The 15619-nt window shown below is 44.4% G+C and overlaps 1 protein-coding gene across 2 annotated transcripts in view; it reads right to left on the bottom strand.

The window, feature by feature from the left end:
• LOC115142176 (cyclin-dependent kinase 14) overlaps nucleotides 1-15619 on the bottom strand; it is a 315071-nt gene that overhangs the window by 195243 nt on the left and 104209 nt on the right. For both annotated transcript variants that reach the window (XM_065028009.1, XM_065028010.1), the window contains one exon: nucleotides 2181-2304. In XM_065028009.1, the coding sequence (XP_064884081.1) occupies nucleotides 2181-2304 (124 nt within the window). The remainder of the gene's footprint in view (nucleotides 1-2180; nucleotides 2305-15619) is intronic.

Below are 15619 nucleotides of genomic sequence, written 5' to 3'. Positions count from 1 at the left end.
TACACACAGCAGGGCAGAGAACAAAGACAATCAGAGAGAGACAGGAGAGCTCGACTTTCCATTTCTGCTGCCATACAATGGATACAATTAGCAGAGATGGAGTTGGCTGCAGGCCCATTGACTGGAGCAGGATTAGAGAGGAGAGAGACACCGCTCTGAGGAGAGAGAAGGGAGGACTCTCATAGTACACACACTGAGATATCCACATCTGAATGACTGGGAATGATCCACGCCACACGAGATTGTAGACACACACACACTTATGTACGGGAGCACACACGTACAGATGAACACACACACACATTTGCAATTCAGTCTCACACAAAGAAACAATGTCTTAGTTACGACTCTCTTCTTCGATGATAGTCAAGCATGAAAACGCAAATGTCTATTGTAGGCTATAAACCAATACACACACTAAACAGTAACACACACTTGCACGTGCAGAGAATTAAGTGTCCTGGAAGTACAGTGAGTGTGTGTGTGTGTGTGTGTGTGTGTGTGTGTGTGTGTGTGTGTGTGTGTGTGTGTGTGTGTGTGTGTGTGTGTGTGTGTGTGTGTGTGTGTGTGTGTGCGTGCTTGCGTGCGTGCGTGCGAGAGAGGAAAAAATATAGCCATATGCTCCAAGACTCCATCACAATTATGACAACAGCAGCTGTCATAGAACAGATCCTGTCTCTCTCATTCGCACTGTGTGTGTGTGTGTAGATAGGTGATTACGGTCACCTTGGCACCATCGTAAAAACACACACACAAACACACACTACTTCAGTTTGTTCTATCCTTCAGTCTAACCATCTAAGCTTTTCATAACCTTCAATTGTTTGCCTTTGTTTGTGCTACTCATTAGGACAGAGAAACACACAAAGAGCTGAGGATGATTCTGGATCAGGTCCAGAAACAAATCAACCAGCAGGGACACAGAACCCATGACACTGAGGCTGACAGGAAGTCAGCTTTTTCCTCCCCTCTCTCCCCTCTCCTTGATGCTCTCCAAGCCCCTCATTCCTCCCCCTTATCCCCATTTCCCACTACCTTCTCTCCCCTCCCTTCTATCCCCCTTCCTATTCCCCATTACCCTCGTCGTCTCCTTTCGGAACACATATGTCACTGAGATCCCCTAGGCTAGGCTGACCGTGTCTATGTGTGTGTGAATCCACAGCAGTAATTCCATGGGATTTCCATTCTTTCTCATTTAGCATGTTGTCCATTATTTTCTCATTGCCTTCCAGTAATATGTCTACTCTATAATGAGGGGGGGTTTACATTATTGATGAAGGTGTCTCCCCTGCCTGGGTGGCTAGAGGGATGGATGGAGGGGTGAATGGAGGGATTTGGAGATAGAGGGATGGATGGAGAGGTGAATGGAGGGATTTGGAGATAGAGGGATGATTTCCTGTGAGGCAGTCTTTGTCTGGTCTGTGGTGCCAGTCTGAGCCGATCCCCTCTGGAAACCAGTCAAACCACGTGGGTAGTATTTACAGAGCTGGGCACCATGAAAGGAGACTGGCCATATGGTGCTACCGCTTCAGGAGAGGTCTAACACACACACACACACACACACACACACATGAGAGACAGAGAGAGCGAGAGAGCAAGCAAAACAGAGAGAGAGAGAGAGAGAGAGAGAGAGAAAGAAAGAGACAAAGAGAGAGTGTGAGAGAGAGAGAAAGAAAGAGACAAAGAGAGTGTGAGAGAGAGAGAGAAAGAAAGAGACAAAGAGAGAGTGTGAGAGAGAGAAAGAGAGAGAGAGAAAGAAAGAGACAAAGAGAGAGTGTGAGAGAGAGAGAGAAAGAGAGAGAGAGAGACAAAGAGAGAGTGTGTGAGAGAGAGAGAGAGTGAGAGAGAGAGAGAGAGAGAGAGAGAGAGAGAGAGAGAGAGAGAGAGAGACATGGATATAGGGAAGGATGAGGAAGAGGGAGACGGATGAAGGGTGAGAGATAAGGAGAGAAAGAAAGAAAGAAAGAAAGAAAGAGAGAGAGAGAGAGAGAGAGAGAGAAAGAGAGTGTGAGAGAGAGAGAAGAGAGCGAGAAGAGAGAGAGCGAGAGAGAGAAGAGAGAGCGAGAAGAGAGAGAGCGAGAGAGACAGAGAGAGAGACAGAGAGAGCGCGAGAGGGACAGAGACAGAGAGAAGCACAGAAATACAAAAGAGTGCTAGTCAGACAAAGCAAAGCCACCTACCGAAGTCGGCCAGTTTGAGTTCTCCAGTGTCAGAGATGAGCAGGTTCTGAGGCTTGAGGTCGCGGTGCAGGATATACCTCTGGTGGATGTAGGACAGACCTCTCAGCAACTGGTACAGGAACAACTGATAGACATAGAGGAGATCCACCGATAATCATTCATCATTAGATGTAATATCTATGAATGATTCAATCATTCAATTCATGAGTTCATTAGATTCATGATACATTTAATTAGAGTAGGCTAATCATGAATCATTCAAACAATGTATATCATGTGTCTCCAATGGATTTCCAAGTCATCCACTATGCTGTCTCAATAGCAATATTTCCTTGTAACGTTTTTATTTTGTATCCTGCTATTTGTCCATCTAGTATCTACATCTCTCTTCTTCTCCATCTCTCTGGCTGATTCATAGCATTGTTTGGACTCATACGTAACAGAGAAAGGCTTCCTGCCCATAGACGAGTCATAACAGCAACCCATCAGTAGGAGGTGTTAATGTCTTCATTCAGTCTCAACACAACACCAGCCCTGGTATATTAACTTCCACAACTCATTTACACCACATCATTAACTCTATAACGCTTGCACGCACACACATTCGCACACACCCTCACTCCACTCCCCAACGTCAATACTAGCCAATCAACCCAGAACTCCTCTCCCATCTTTTCCTCAGCTTGGACTATTGACCAGTGATCAAATAGATGCCCTCACAATGACCATCTGATCTCACAACAAATAGTGACTGGTTCATTCGAAGGCTTGAGAGGAGATCAATAAATAAACAATATAAATGAAATACATTTAAAAAAACGTCTGTTCTATTTATGAATATGTCATAAAAATATAATATTCTGACTTCAACCACCCACAAAGTGGTTTTCAGTTACATTCATATTCTAACAATGGGAAATAGGCGAGAAAATAAGAATCAACACAAAATAAACTGTCAATAAATGTCCTCATATTTACTATTTCTTCTCTGACAGCACCTGAAAACAACATCAATGTCTATGGCTCTTTCAGATCCTGTGGTTTTGTTCACTTTGCATCAATCAACCAATAATGAATTCTGAATCTGTGCAATTGCTGATCCTCCATTCCAACATTCCAATCTTTCATTGCAATTTCTCTCTTCCCAGCAGCACTAGCAGGGTCTCGGCCAATTAGGCAGAGCGAAATCCGTGGAGTCCAATCAGGGATCAGTCCTGTCTGGCATCTGGAGTCACCAGGTCAACAGTTTAGCATTCCTCAACTCGGCAGGCGGGCGATATGCGAAACAACGCACAACGTTGGAAATTAGCATGAGAAATGTGTGTTTACTCATGTATATCAAAACACACTCGTCAAAAGGCCCTGCCTCATTAAGTGGGCTAGGCAATCAAAAGGTTACTCATTTATTCACTCCCTTCTCTCTGCAAACGAAACATCAAAACGCTGCTTAAAAATAACTCTTATTGTCGACAACAGGAAAACTGAGAATTCTGTCAAATTAGCATATTATATGGTAGAAAGTAAAGTACAAGGGCAAAGATAGGCTTGGCAACAATAACAGCTTACTGACAAACAGTTTTTGATTAAATTTCATGTGAACTTCCAATGATGTTTGATTGGAGTTTAGCTGAGAGCTGGGCTGAGATGAGTGCTTTTGCTTTTCAAATTCATAGCGTATGTCTTTACATGTATGTAAAAGGTTGAAATCTCTATTCCATGTGTAGCCCTAGACTGTAGTCACACTCACTAGCCCAACACGGTCACTATACTAGCAGGACATTTGGCCACGTGACAGACATGACATCTGCTAGATGACTGGTCTCCCCATCTGGCTTAAAATGCTAAATGCATCACTAGAGTTATTGAGAGAGAGATAAGAAGAGGAAGTTAGTCTGAGTGAGAAAGAGAGTGTAAAGAAGGGAAATATACATAGAGAGAGAGAATGAGAGGTGGTGAGACAGAGACAGAGAGAACCAGACACAGATAACCAGACAGAGAGAGGGAGAACCAGACAGAGAGAGGGAGAACCAGACAGAGACAGAGAGAACCAGACAGAGACAGAGAGAACCAGACAGAGAGAGGGAGAACCAGACAGAGAGAGGGAGAACCAGACAGAGGGAGGGAGACCCAGACATAGACAGAGAGAACCAGACAGAGAGAGGGAGAACCATAAAGAGAGAGGGAGAACCAGACAGAGAGTGAGAACCAGACAGAGAGGGAGAACCAGACAGAGAGAGAGGGAGAACCAGACAGAGAGAGGGAGAACCAGACAGAGAGAACCAGACAGAGAGAACCAGACAGAGAGAACCAGACAGAGAGAGGGAGAACCAGACAGAGAGAACCAGACAGAGAGAGGGAGAACCAGACAGAGTGAGGGAGAACCAGACAGAGAGAGGGAGAACCAGACAGAGAGAGGGAGAACCAGACAGAGAGAGGGAGAACCAGACAGAGAGAACCAGACAGAGAGAGGGAGAACCAGACAGAGAGAGGGAGAACCAGACAGAGATAACCAGACAGAGGAGGGAGAACCAGACAGAGAGAGGGAGAACCAGACAGAGACAGAGAGAACCAGACAGAGACAGAGAAAACCAGACAGAGAGAGGGAGAACCAGACAGAGAGAGGGAGAACCAGACCGAGGGAGGGAGACCCAGACATAGACAGAGAGAACCAGACACAGAGAGGGAGAACCAGACAGAGATAACCAGACAGAGAGAGGGAGAACCAGACAGAGACAGAGAGAACCAGACAGAGACAGAGAGAACCAGACAGAGAGAGGGAGAACCAGACAGAGAGAGGGAAAACCAGACAGAGGGAGGGAGACCCAGACATAGACAGAGAGAACCAGACAGAGAGAGGGAGAACCATAAAGAGAGAGGGAGAACCAGACAGAGAGGGAGAACCAGACAGAGAGGGAGAACCAGACAGAGAGAGAGGGAGAACCAGACATAGACAGAGAGAACCAGACAGAGAGAGGGAGAACCAGAAAGAGAGAGGGAGAACCAGACAGAGAGAGGGAGAACCAGACAGAGAGAACCAGACAGAGAGAGGGAGAACCAGACAGAGAGAACCAGACAGAGAGAGGGAGAACCAGACAGAGAGAACCAGACAGAGAGAGGGAGAACCAGACAGAGAGAACCAGACAGAGAGAGGGAGAACCAGACAGAGAGAAGCAGACAGAGAGAGGGAGAACCAGACAGAGAGAGGGAGAACCAGACAGAGAGAACCAGACAGAGAGAGGGAGAACCAGACAGAGAGAGGGAGAACCAGACAGAGAGAGGGAGAACCAGACAGAGAGAACCAGACAGAGAGAGGGAGTGGTCTAGAAGGGCAGAGGAATGAAAATAAAGAAAATAAGGTAGAGAGAAAGAGAGGAGAGAACAGGGGCAGCGGTGAGAGTAGGATGAAACAGAGGAGGGAGGGGAGGTGAGGGGGTAGAGAGTTTAAGCTGCCTTGCTGGAAAGTCAATAGCAGCCAGCCGCCCGCTCCCTAGAATATCAATAGTGTCACCCCACCTCCACTCCCCTCTAGGGACTTCCACCACACGGATGATACATAATTATGAAATTGTGAGAGGAATTAGGAGAGAGGGATTTTTACACACTAATCATGAACAGATAGAAAGCGACAACCCTCTTCTTATGAGGGTATAGTGGGCCGGGGTGTCAGGAACATAATGAATCATTAGTTGTGCTGTGTACTAATTGCAGTGTGAGTATGTGAACACGTGTGTGTGTGTGTGTGTGTGTGTGTGTGTGTGTGTGTGTGTGTGTGTGTGTGTGTGTGTGTGTGTGTGTGTGTGTGTGTGTGTGTGTGTGCGTGCGTGCGTGCGTGCGTGCTTGTAAGTGTTATCCTGTACGTGGGACGTCAGAGATCAGGCTCTCCGCTTCACAGCGCTGAATGGGCTTTGACTGTATGGGCTTTGACTGAATGGGCTTTGACTGAATGGCCTTTAACTGTATGGGCTTTGACTGAATGGGCTTTGACTGTATGGGCTTTGACTGAATGGGCTTTGACTGTATGGGCTTTGACTGAATGGGCTTCGACTGTATGGGCTTTACGTGTATGGGCTTTGACTGTATGGGCTTTGACTGTATGGGCTTTGACTGAATGGGCTTTGACTGTATGGGCTTTGACTGTATGGGCTTTGACTGAATGGGCTTTGACTGAATGGCCTTTAACCTTATGGGCTTTGACTGAATGGGCTTTGACTGTATGGGCTTTGACTGAATGGGCTTTGACTGTATGGGCTTTGACTGTATGGGCTTTGACTGAATGGGCTTTGACTGTATGGGCTTTAACTGTATGGGCTTTGACTGAATGGGCTTTGACTGAATGGCCTTTAACTGTATGGGCTTTGACTGAATGGGCTTTGACTGTATGGGCTTTGACTGAATGGGCTTTGACTGTATGGGCTTTGACTGAATGGGCTTTGACTGTATGGGCTTTACCTGTATGGGCTTTGACTGTATGGGCTTTGACTGAATGGGCTTTGACTGAATGGCCTTTAACTGTATGGGCTTTGACTGAATGGGCTTTGACTGTATGGGCTTTGACTGAATGGGCTTTGACTGTATGGGCTTTGACTGTATGGGCTTTGACTGAATGGGCTTTGACTGTATGGGCTTTAACTGTATGGGCTTTGACTGTATGGGCTTTGACTGAATGGGCTTTGACTGAATGGCCTTTGACTGAATGGGCTTTGACTGTATGGGCTTTGACTGAATGGGCTTTGACTGTATGGGCTTTGACTGAATGGGCTTTGACTGTATGGGCTTTGACTGAATGGGCTTTGACTGAATGGGCTTTACCTGAATGGGCTTTGACTGAATGGCCATTAACTGTATGGGCTTTGACTGTATGGCCATTAACTGTATGGGCTTTGACTGTATGGGCTTTGACTGTATGGGCTTTAACTGTATGGGCTTTGAATGTATGGGCTTTGAATGTATGGGCTTTGAATGTATGGGCTTTAACTGTATGGGCTTTAACTGTATGGGCTTTAACTGTATAGGATTTAACTCTGTATAGGCTTTAACTGTATGGGCTTTGACTGTATGGGCTTTAACTGCATGGGCTTTGACTGTATGGGCTTTGACTGTATGGGCTTTAACTGTATGGGCTTTAACTGTATGGGCTTTAACTGTATGAGCTTTGACTGTATGGGCTTTGACTGTATGGGCTTTAACTGTATGGGCTTTAACTGTATGGGCGTTGACTGTATGGGCTTTAACTGTATGGGCTTTAACTGTATGGGCTTTGACTGTATGGGCTTTAACTGTATGGACTTTGACTGTATGGGCTTTAACTGTATGGGCTTTGACTGTATGGGTATTAACTGTATGGGCTTTGACTGAATGGGCTTTGACTGAATGGGCCTTAACTGTATGGGCTTTAACTGTATGTACTTTAACTGTATGGGCTTTAACTGTATGGGCTTTAACTGTATGGGCTTTGACTGTATGGGCTTTAACTGTATGGGCTTTGACTGTATGGGCTTTGACTGTATGGGCTTTGACTGTATGGGCTTTAACTGTATGGGCTTTAACTGTATGGGCTTTGACTGTATGGGCTTTAACTGTATGGGCTTTAACTGTATGGGCTTTGAATGTATGGGCTTTGAATGTATGGGCTTTAACTGTATGGGCTTTAACTGTATGGGCTTTAACTGTATAGGCTTTAACTCTGTATGGGCTTTGACTGAATGGGCTTTAACTGTATGGGCTTTAACTGTATGGGCTTTGACTGAATGGGCTTTAACTGTATGGGCTTTGACTGTATGGGCTTTAACTGTATGGGCTTTGACTGTATGGGCTTTGACTGTATGGGCTTTAACTGTATGGGCTTTAACTGTATGGGCTTTAACTGTATGGGCTTTAACTGTATGGGCTTTGACTGTATGGGCTTTAACTGTATGGGCTTTGAATGTATGGGCCCTAACTGTATGGGCTTTAACTGTATGGGCTTTAACTGTATGGACTTTGACTGTATGGGTATTAACTGTATGGGCTTTGACTGTATGGGCTTTACTGTATGGGCTTTGACTGTATGGGCTTTGACTGTATGGGCTTTGACTGTATGGGCTTTGACTGTATGGGCTTTGACTGTATGGGCTTTGACTGTATGGGCTTTAACTGTATGGGCTTTGACTGTATGGGCTTTGACTGAATGGGCTTTGACTGTATGGGCTTTGACTGTATGGGCTTTGACTGTATGGGCTTTGACTGTATGGGCTTTGACTGTATGGGCTTTGACTGTATGGGCTTTGACTGAATGGGCTTTACCTGAATGGGCTTTGACTGAATGGCCTTTAACTGTATGGGCTTTGACTGTATGGGCTTTGACTGAATGGGCTTTAACTGTATGGGCTTTGACTGTATGGGCTTTGACTGTATGGGCTTTAACTGTATGGGCTTTAACTGTATGGGCTTTGACTGAATGGGCTTTAACTGTATGGGCTTTGACTGTATGGGCTTTAACTGTATGGGCTTTAACTGTATGGGCTTTAACTGTATGGGCTTTGACTGTATGGGCTTTGACTGTATGGGCTTTAACTGTATGGGCTTTAACTGTATGGGCGTTGACTGTATGGGCTTTAACTGTATGGGCTTTAACTGTATGGGCTTTGACTGTATGGGCTTTAACTGTATGGGCTTTGAATGTATGGGCCCTAACTGTATGGGTTTTAACTGTATGGGCTTTAACTGTATGGACTTTGACTGTATGGGCTTTAACTGTATGGGCTTTGGCTGTATGGGTATTAACTGTATGGGCTTTGACTGAATGGGCTTTGACTGAATGGGCCTTAACTGTATGGGCTTTATCTGTATGGACTTTAACTGTATGGGCTTTAACTGTATGGGATTTAACTGTATGGGCTTTGAATGTATGGGCTTTGACTGTATGGGCTTTGACTGTATGGGCTTTGACTGTATGGGCTTTAACTGTATGGGCTTTGACTGTATGGGCTTTAACTGTATGGGCTTTGACTGAATGGGCTTTGACTGTATGGGCTTTGACTGTATGGGCTTTAACTGTATGGGCTTTGACTGTATGGGCTTTGACTGTATGGGCTTTGACTGTATGGGCTTTAACTGTATGGGTTTTAACTGTATGGGCTTTGACTGTATGGGCTTTAACTGTATGGGCTTTAACTGTATGGGCTTTGAATGTATGGGCTTTGAATGTATGGGCTTTAACTGTATGGGCTTTAACTGTATGGGCTTTAACTGTATAGGCTTTAACTCTGTATGGGCTTTGACTGAATGGGCTTTAACTGTATGGGCTTTAACTGTATGGGCTTTGACTGAATGGGCTTTAACTGTATGGGCTTTGACTGTATGGGCTTTAACTGTATGGGCTTTGACTGTATGGGCTTTGACTGTATGGGCTTTAACTGTATGGGCGTTGACTGTATGGGCTTTAACTGTATGGGCTTTAACTGTATGGGCTTTGACTGTATGGGCTTTAACTGTATGGGCTTTGAATGTATGGGCCCTAACTGTATGGGCTTTAACTGTATGGGCTTTAACTGTATGGACTTTGACTGTATGGGTATTAACTGTATGGGCTTTGACTGTATGGGCTTTAACTGTATGGGCTTTACTGTATGGGCTTTGACTGTATGGGCTTTGACTGTATGGGCTTTGACTGTATGGGCTTTGACTGTATGGGCTTTGACTGTATGGGCTTTGACTGTATGGGCTTTAACTGTATGGGCTTTGACTGTATGGGCTTTGACTGAATGGGCTTTGACTGTATGGGCTTTGACTGTATGGGCTTTAACTGTATGGGCTTTGACTGTATGGGCTTTGACTGTATGGGCTTTGACTGTATGGGCTTTGACTGAATGGGCTTTGACTGAATGGGCTTTGACTGAATGGGCTTTACCTGAATGGGCTTTGACTGAATGGCCTTTAACTGTATGGGCTTTGACTGTATGGGCTTTGACTGAATGGGCTTTAACTGTATGGGCTTTGACTGTATGGGCTTTGACTGTATGGGCTTTAACTGTATGGGCTTTAACTGTATGGGCTTTGACTGAATGGGCTTTAACTGTATGGGCTTTGACTGTATGGGCTTTAACTGTATGGGCTTTAACTGTATGGGCTTTAACTGTATGGGCTTTGACTGTATGGGCTTTGACTGTATGGGCTTTAACTGTATGGGCTTTAACTGTATGGGCGTTGACTGTATGGGCTTTAACTGTATGGGCTTTAACTGTATGGGCTTTGACTGTATGGGCTTTAACTGTATGGGCTTTGAATGTATGGGCCCTAACTGTATGGGTTTTAACTGTATGGGCTTTAACTGTATGGACTTTGACTGTATGGGCTTTAACTGTATGGGCTTTGGCTGTATGGGTATTAACTGTATGGGCTTTGACTGAATGGGCTTTGACTGAATGGGCCTTAACTGTATGGGCTTTATCTGTATGGACTTTAACTGTATGGGCTTTAACTGTATGGGATTTAACTGTATGGGCTTTGAATGTATGGGCTTTGACTGTATGGGCTTTGACTGTATGGGCTTTGACTGTATGGGCTTTAACTGTATGGGCTTTGACTGTATGGGCTTTAACTGTATGGGCTTTGACTGAATGGGCTTTGACTGTATGGGCTTTGACTGTATGGGCTTTAACTGTATGGGCTTTGACTGTATGGGCTTTGACTGTATGGGCTTTGACTGTATGGGCTTTAACTGTATGGGCTTTGACTGTATGGGCTTTAACTGTATGGGCTTTGAATGTATGGGCTTTGAATGTATGGGCTTTAACTGTATGGGCTTTAACTGTATGGGCTTTAACTGTATAGGCTTTAACTCTGTATGGGCTTTAACTGTATTGGCTTTGACTGCATGGGCTTTAACTGTATGGACTTTGACTGTATGGGCTTTGACTGTATGGGCTTTGACTGTATGGGCTTTGACTGAATGGGCTTTGACTGAATGGGCCTTAACTGTATGGGCTTTAACTGTATGGGCTTTGACTGTATGGGCTTTGACTGTATGGGCTTTGACTGTATGGGCTTTGACTGAATGGGCTTTGACTGAATGGGCTTTAACTGTATGGGCTTTAACTGTATGGGCTTTGACTGAATGGGCTTTAACTGTATGGGCTTTGACTGTATGGGCTTTAACTGTATGGGCTTTAACTGTATGGGCTTTAACTGTATGGGCTTTGACTGAATGGGCTTTAACTGTATGGGCTTTAACTGTATGGGCGTTGACTGTATGGGCTTTAACTGTATGGGCTTTAACTGTATGGGCTTTGAATGTATGGGCCCTAACTGTATGGGCTTTAACTGTATGGGCTTTAACTGTATGGACTTTGACTGTATGGGCTTTAACTGTATGGGCTTTGACTGTATGGGCTTTAACTGTATGGGCTTTGACTGAATGGGCTTTGACTGTATGGGCTTTGACTGTATGGGCTTTGACTGTATGGGCTTTGACTGTATGGGCTTTAACTGTATGGGCTTTAACTGTATGGGCTTTGATTGTATGGGCTTTGACTGTATGGGCTTTAACTGTATGGGCTTTAACTGTATGGGCTTTGACTGTATGGGCTTTAACTGTATGGGCTTTGAATGTATGGGCTTTAACTGTATGGACTTTAACTGTATGGGCTTTAACTGTATGGGCTTTGACTGTATGGGCTTTAACTGTATGGGCTTTGACTGTATGGGCTTTAACTGTATGGGCTTTGAATGTATGGGCTTTGAATGTATGGGCTTTAACTGTATGGGCTTTAACTGTATGGGCTTTAACTGTATAGGCTTTAACTCTGTATGGGCTTTAACTGTATTGGCTTTGACTGCATGGGCTTTAACTGTATGGACTTTGACTGTATGGGCTTTGACTGTATGGGCTTTGACTGTATGGGCTTTGACTGAATGGGCTTTGACTGAATGGGCCTTAACTGTATGGGCTTTAACTGTATGGGCTTTGACTGTATGGGCTTTGACTGTATGGGCTTTGTCTGTATGGGCTTTGACTGAATGGGCTTTGACTGAATGGGCTTTAACTGTATGGGCTTTAACTGTATGGGCTTTGACTGAATGGGCTTTAACTGTATGGGCTTTGACTGTATGGGCTTTAACTGTATGGGCTTTAACTGTATGGGCTTTAACTGTATGGGCTTTGACTGAATGGGCTTTAACTGTATGGGCTTTAACTGTATGGGCGTTGACTGTATGGGCTTTAACTGTATGGGCTTTAACTGTATGGGCTTTGAATGTATGGGCCCTAACTGTATGGGCTTTAACTGTATGGGCTTTAACTGTATGGACTTTGACTGTATGGGCTTTAACTGTATGGGCTTTGACTGTATGGGCTTTAACTGTATGGGCTTTGACTGAATGGGCTTTGACTGTATGGGCTTTGACTGTATGGGCTTTGACTGTATGGGCTTTAACTGTATGGGCTTTAACTGTATGGGCTTTGATTGTATGGGCTTTGACTGTATGGGCTTTAACTGTATGGGCTTTAACTGTATGGGCTTTGACTGTATGGGCTTTAACTGTATGGGCTTTGAATGTATGGGCTTTAACTGTATGGACTTTAACTGTATGGGCTTTAACTGTATGGGCTTTGACTGTATGGGCTTTAACTGTATGGGCTTTGACTGTATGGGCTTTAACTGTATGGGCTTTGAATGTATGGGCTTTAACTGTATGGACTTTAACTGTATGGGCTTTAACTGTATGGGCTTTGACTGTATGGGCTTTAACTGTATGGGCTTTAACTGTATGGGCTTTGACTGTATGGGCTTTGACTGTATGGGCTTTAATTGTATGGGCTTTGACTGTATGGGCTTTAACTGTATGGGCTTTGACTGAATGGGCTTTGACTGTGTGGGCTTTGACTGTATGGGCTTTAACTGTATGGGCTTTGACTGAATGGGCTTTGACTGTATGGGCTTTGACTGTATGGGCTTTAACTGTATGGGCTTTGACTGTATGGGCTTTGACTGTATGGGCTTTGACTGTATGGGCTTTAACTGTATGGGCTTTAACTGTATGGGCTTTGACTGTATGGGCTTTGACTGTATGGACTTTAACTGTATGGGCTTTAACTGTATGGGCTTTGACTGTATGGGCTTTAACTGTATGGGCTTTGAATGTATGGGCTTTAACTGTATGGACTTTAACTGTATGGGCTTTAACTGTATGGGCTTTGACTGTATGGGCTTTAACTGTATGGGCTTTGACTGTATGGGCTTTAACTGTATGGGCTTTGAATGTATGGGCTTTAACTGTATGGACTTTAACTGTATGGGCTTTAACTGTATGGGCTTTGACTGTATGGGCTTTAACTGTATGGGCTTTAACTGTATGGGCTTTGACTGTATGGGCTTTGACTGTATGGGCTTTAATTGTATGGGCTTTGACTGTATGGGCTTTAACTGTATGGGCTTTGACTGAATGGGCTTTGACTGTGTGGGCTTTGACTGTATGGGCTTTAACTGTATGGGCTTTGACTGAATGGGCTTTGACTGTATGGGCTTTGACTGTATGGGCTTTAACTGTATGGGCTTTGACTGTATGGGCTTTGACTGTATGGGCTTTGACTGTATGGGCTTTAACTGTATGGGCTTTAACTGTATGGGCTTTGACTGTATGGGCTTTGACTGTATGGACTTTAACTGTATGGGCTTTAACTGTATGGGCTTTGACTGTATGGGCTTTAACTGTATGGGCTTTAACTGTATGGGCTTTGACTGTATGGGCTTTGACTGTATGGGCTTTAATTGTATGGGCTTTGACTGTATGGGCTTTAACTGTATGGGCTTTGACTGAATGGGCTTTGACTGTGTGGGCTTTGACTGTATGGGCTTTAACTGTATGGGCTTTGACTGAATGGGCTTTGACTGTATGGGCTTTGACTGTATGGGCTTTAACTGTATGGGCTTTGACTGTATGGGCTTTGACTGTATGGGCTTTGACTGTATGGGCTTTAACTGTATGGGCTTTAACTGTATGGGCTTTGACTGTATGGGCTTTATCTGTATGGACTTTAACTGTATGGGCTTTAACTGTATGGGATTTAACTGTATGGGCTTTGAATGTATGGGCTTTGACTGTATGGGCTTTGACTGTATGGGCTTTGACTGTATGGGCTTTAACTGTATGGGCTTTGACTGTATGGGCTTTAACTGTATGGGCTTTGACTGAATGGGCTTTGACTGTATGGGCTTTGACTGTATGGGCTTTAACTGTATGGGCTTTGACTGTATGGGCTTTGACTGTATGGGCTTTGACTGTATGGGCTTTAACTGTATGGGCTTTAACTGTATGGGCTTTGACTGTATGGGCTTTAACTGTATGGGCTTTGAATGTATGGGCTTTGAATGTATGGGCTTTAACTGTATGGGCTTTAACTGTATGGGCTTTAACTGTATAGGCTTTAACTCTGTATGGGCTTTAACTGTATTGGCTTTGACTGCATGGGCTTTAACTGTATGGACTTTGACTGTATGGGCTTTGACTGTATGGGCTTTGACTGTATGGGCTTTGACTGAATGGGCTTTGACTGAATGGGCCTTAACTGTATGGGCTTTAACTGTATGGGCTTTGACTGTATGGGCTTTGACTGTATGGGCTTTGACTGTATGGGCTTTGACTGAATGGGCTTTGACTGAATGGGCTTTAACTGTATGGGCTTTAACTGTATGGGCTTTGACTGAATGGGCTTTAACTGTATGGGCTTTGACTGTATGGGCTTTAACTGTATGGGCTTTAACTGTATGGGCTTTAACTGTATGGGCTTTGACTGAATGGGCTTTAACTGTATGGGCTTTAACTGTATGGGCGTTGACTGTATGGGCTTTAACTGTATGGGCTTTAACTGTATGGGCTTTGAATGTATGGGGCCCTAACTGTATGGGCTTTAACTGTATGGGCTTTAACTGTATGGGCTTTGACTGTATGGGCTTTAACTGTATGGGCTTTGACTGTATGGGCTTTAACTGTATGGGCTTTGACTGTATGGGCTTTGACTGTATGGGCTTTGACTGTATGGACTTTGACTGTATGGGCTTTGACTGTATGGGCTTTAACTGTATGGGCTTTGACTGTATGGGCTTTGACTGTATGGGCTTTGACTGTATGGGCTTTAACTGTATGGGCTTTAACTGTATGGGCTTTGACTGTATGGGCTTTATCTGTATGGACTTTAACTGTATGGGCTTTAACTGTATGGGCTTTAACTGTATGGGCTTTGACTGTATGGGCTTTAACTGTATGGGCTTTGAATGTATGGGCCCTAACTGTATGGGCTTTAACTGTATGGGCTTTAACTGTATGGACTTTGACTGTATGGGTATTAACTGTATGGGCTTTGACTGTATGGGCTTTACTGTATGGGCTTTGACTGTATGGGCTTTGACTGTATGGGCTTTGACTGTATGGGCTTTGACTGTATGGGCTTTGACTGTATGGGC

This window comes from Oncorhynchus nerka, linkage group LG14, assembly GCF_034236695.1.
Source record: "Oncorhynchus nerka isolate Pitt River linkage group LG14, Oner_Uvic_2.0, whole genome shotgun sequence".
NCBI lineage: Eukaryota > Metazoa > Chordata > Actinopteri > Salmoniformes > Salmonidae > Oncorhynchus > Oncorhynchus nerka.
The sequence above is the reverse complement of the archived record's forward strand: the minus strand, read 5'-3'. Positions and strand labels throughout refer to the sequence as shown.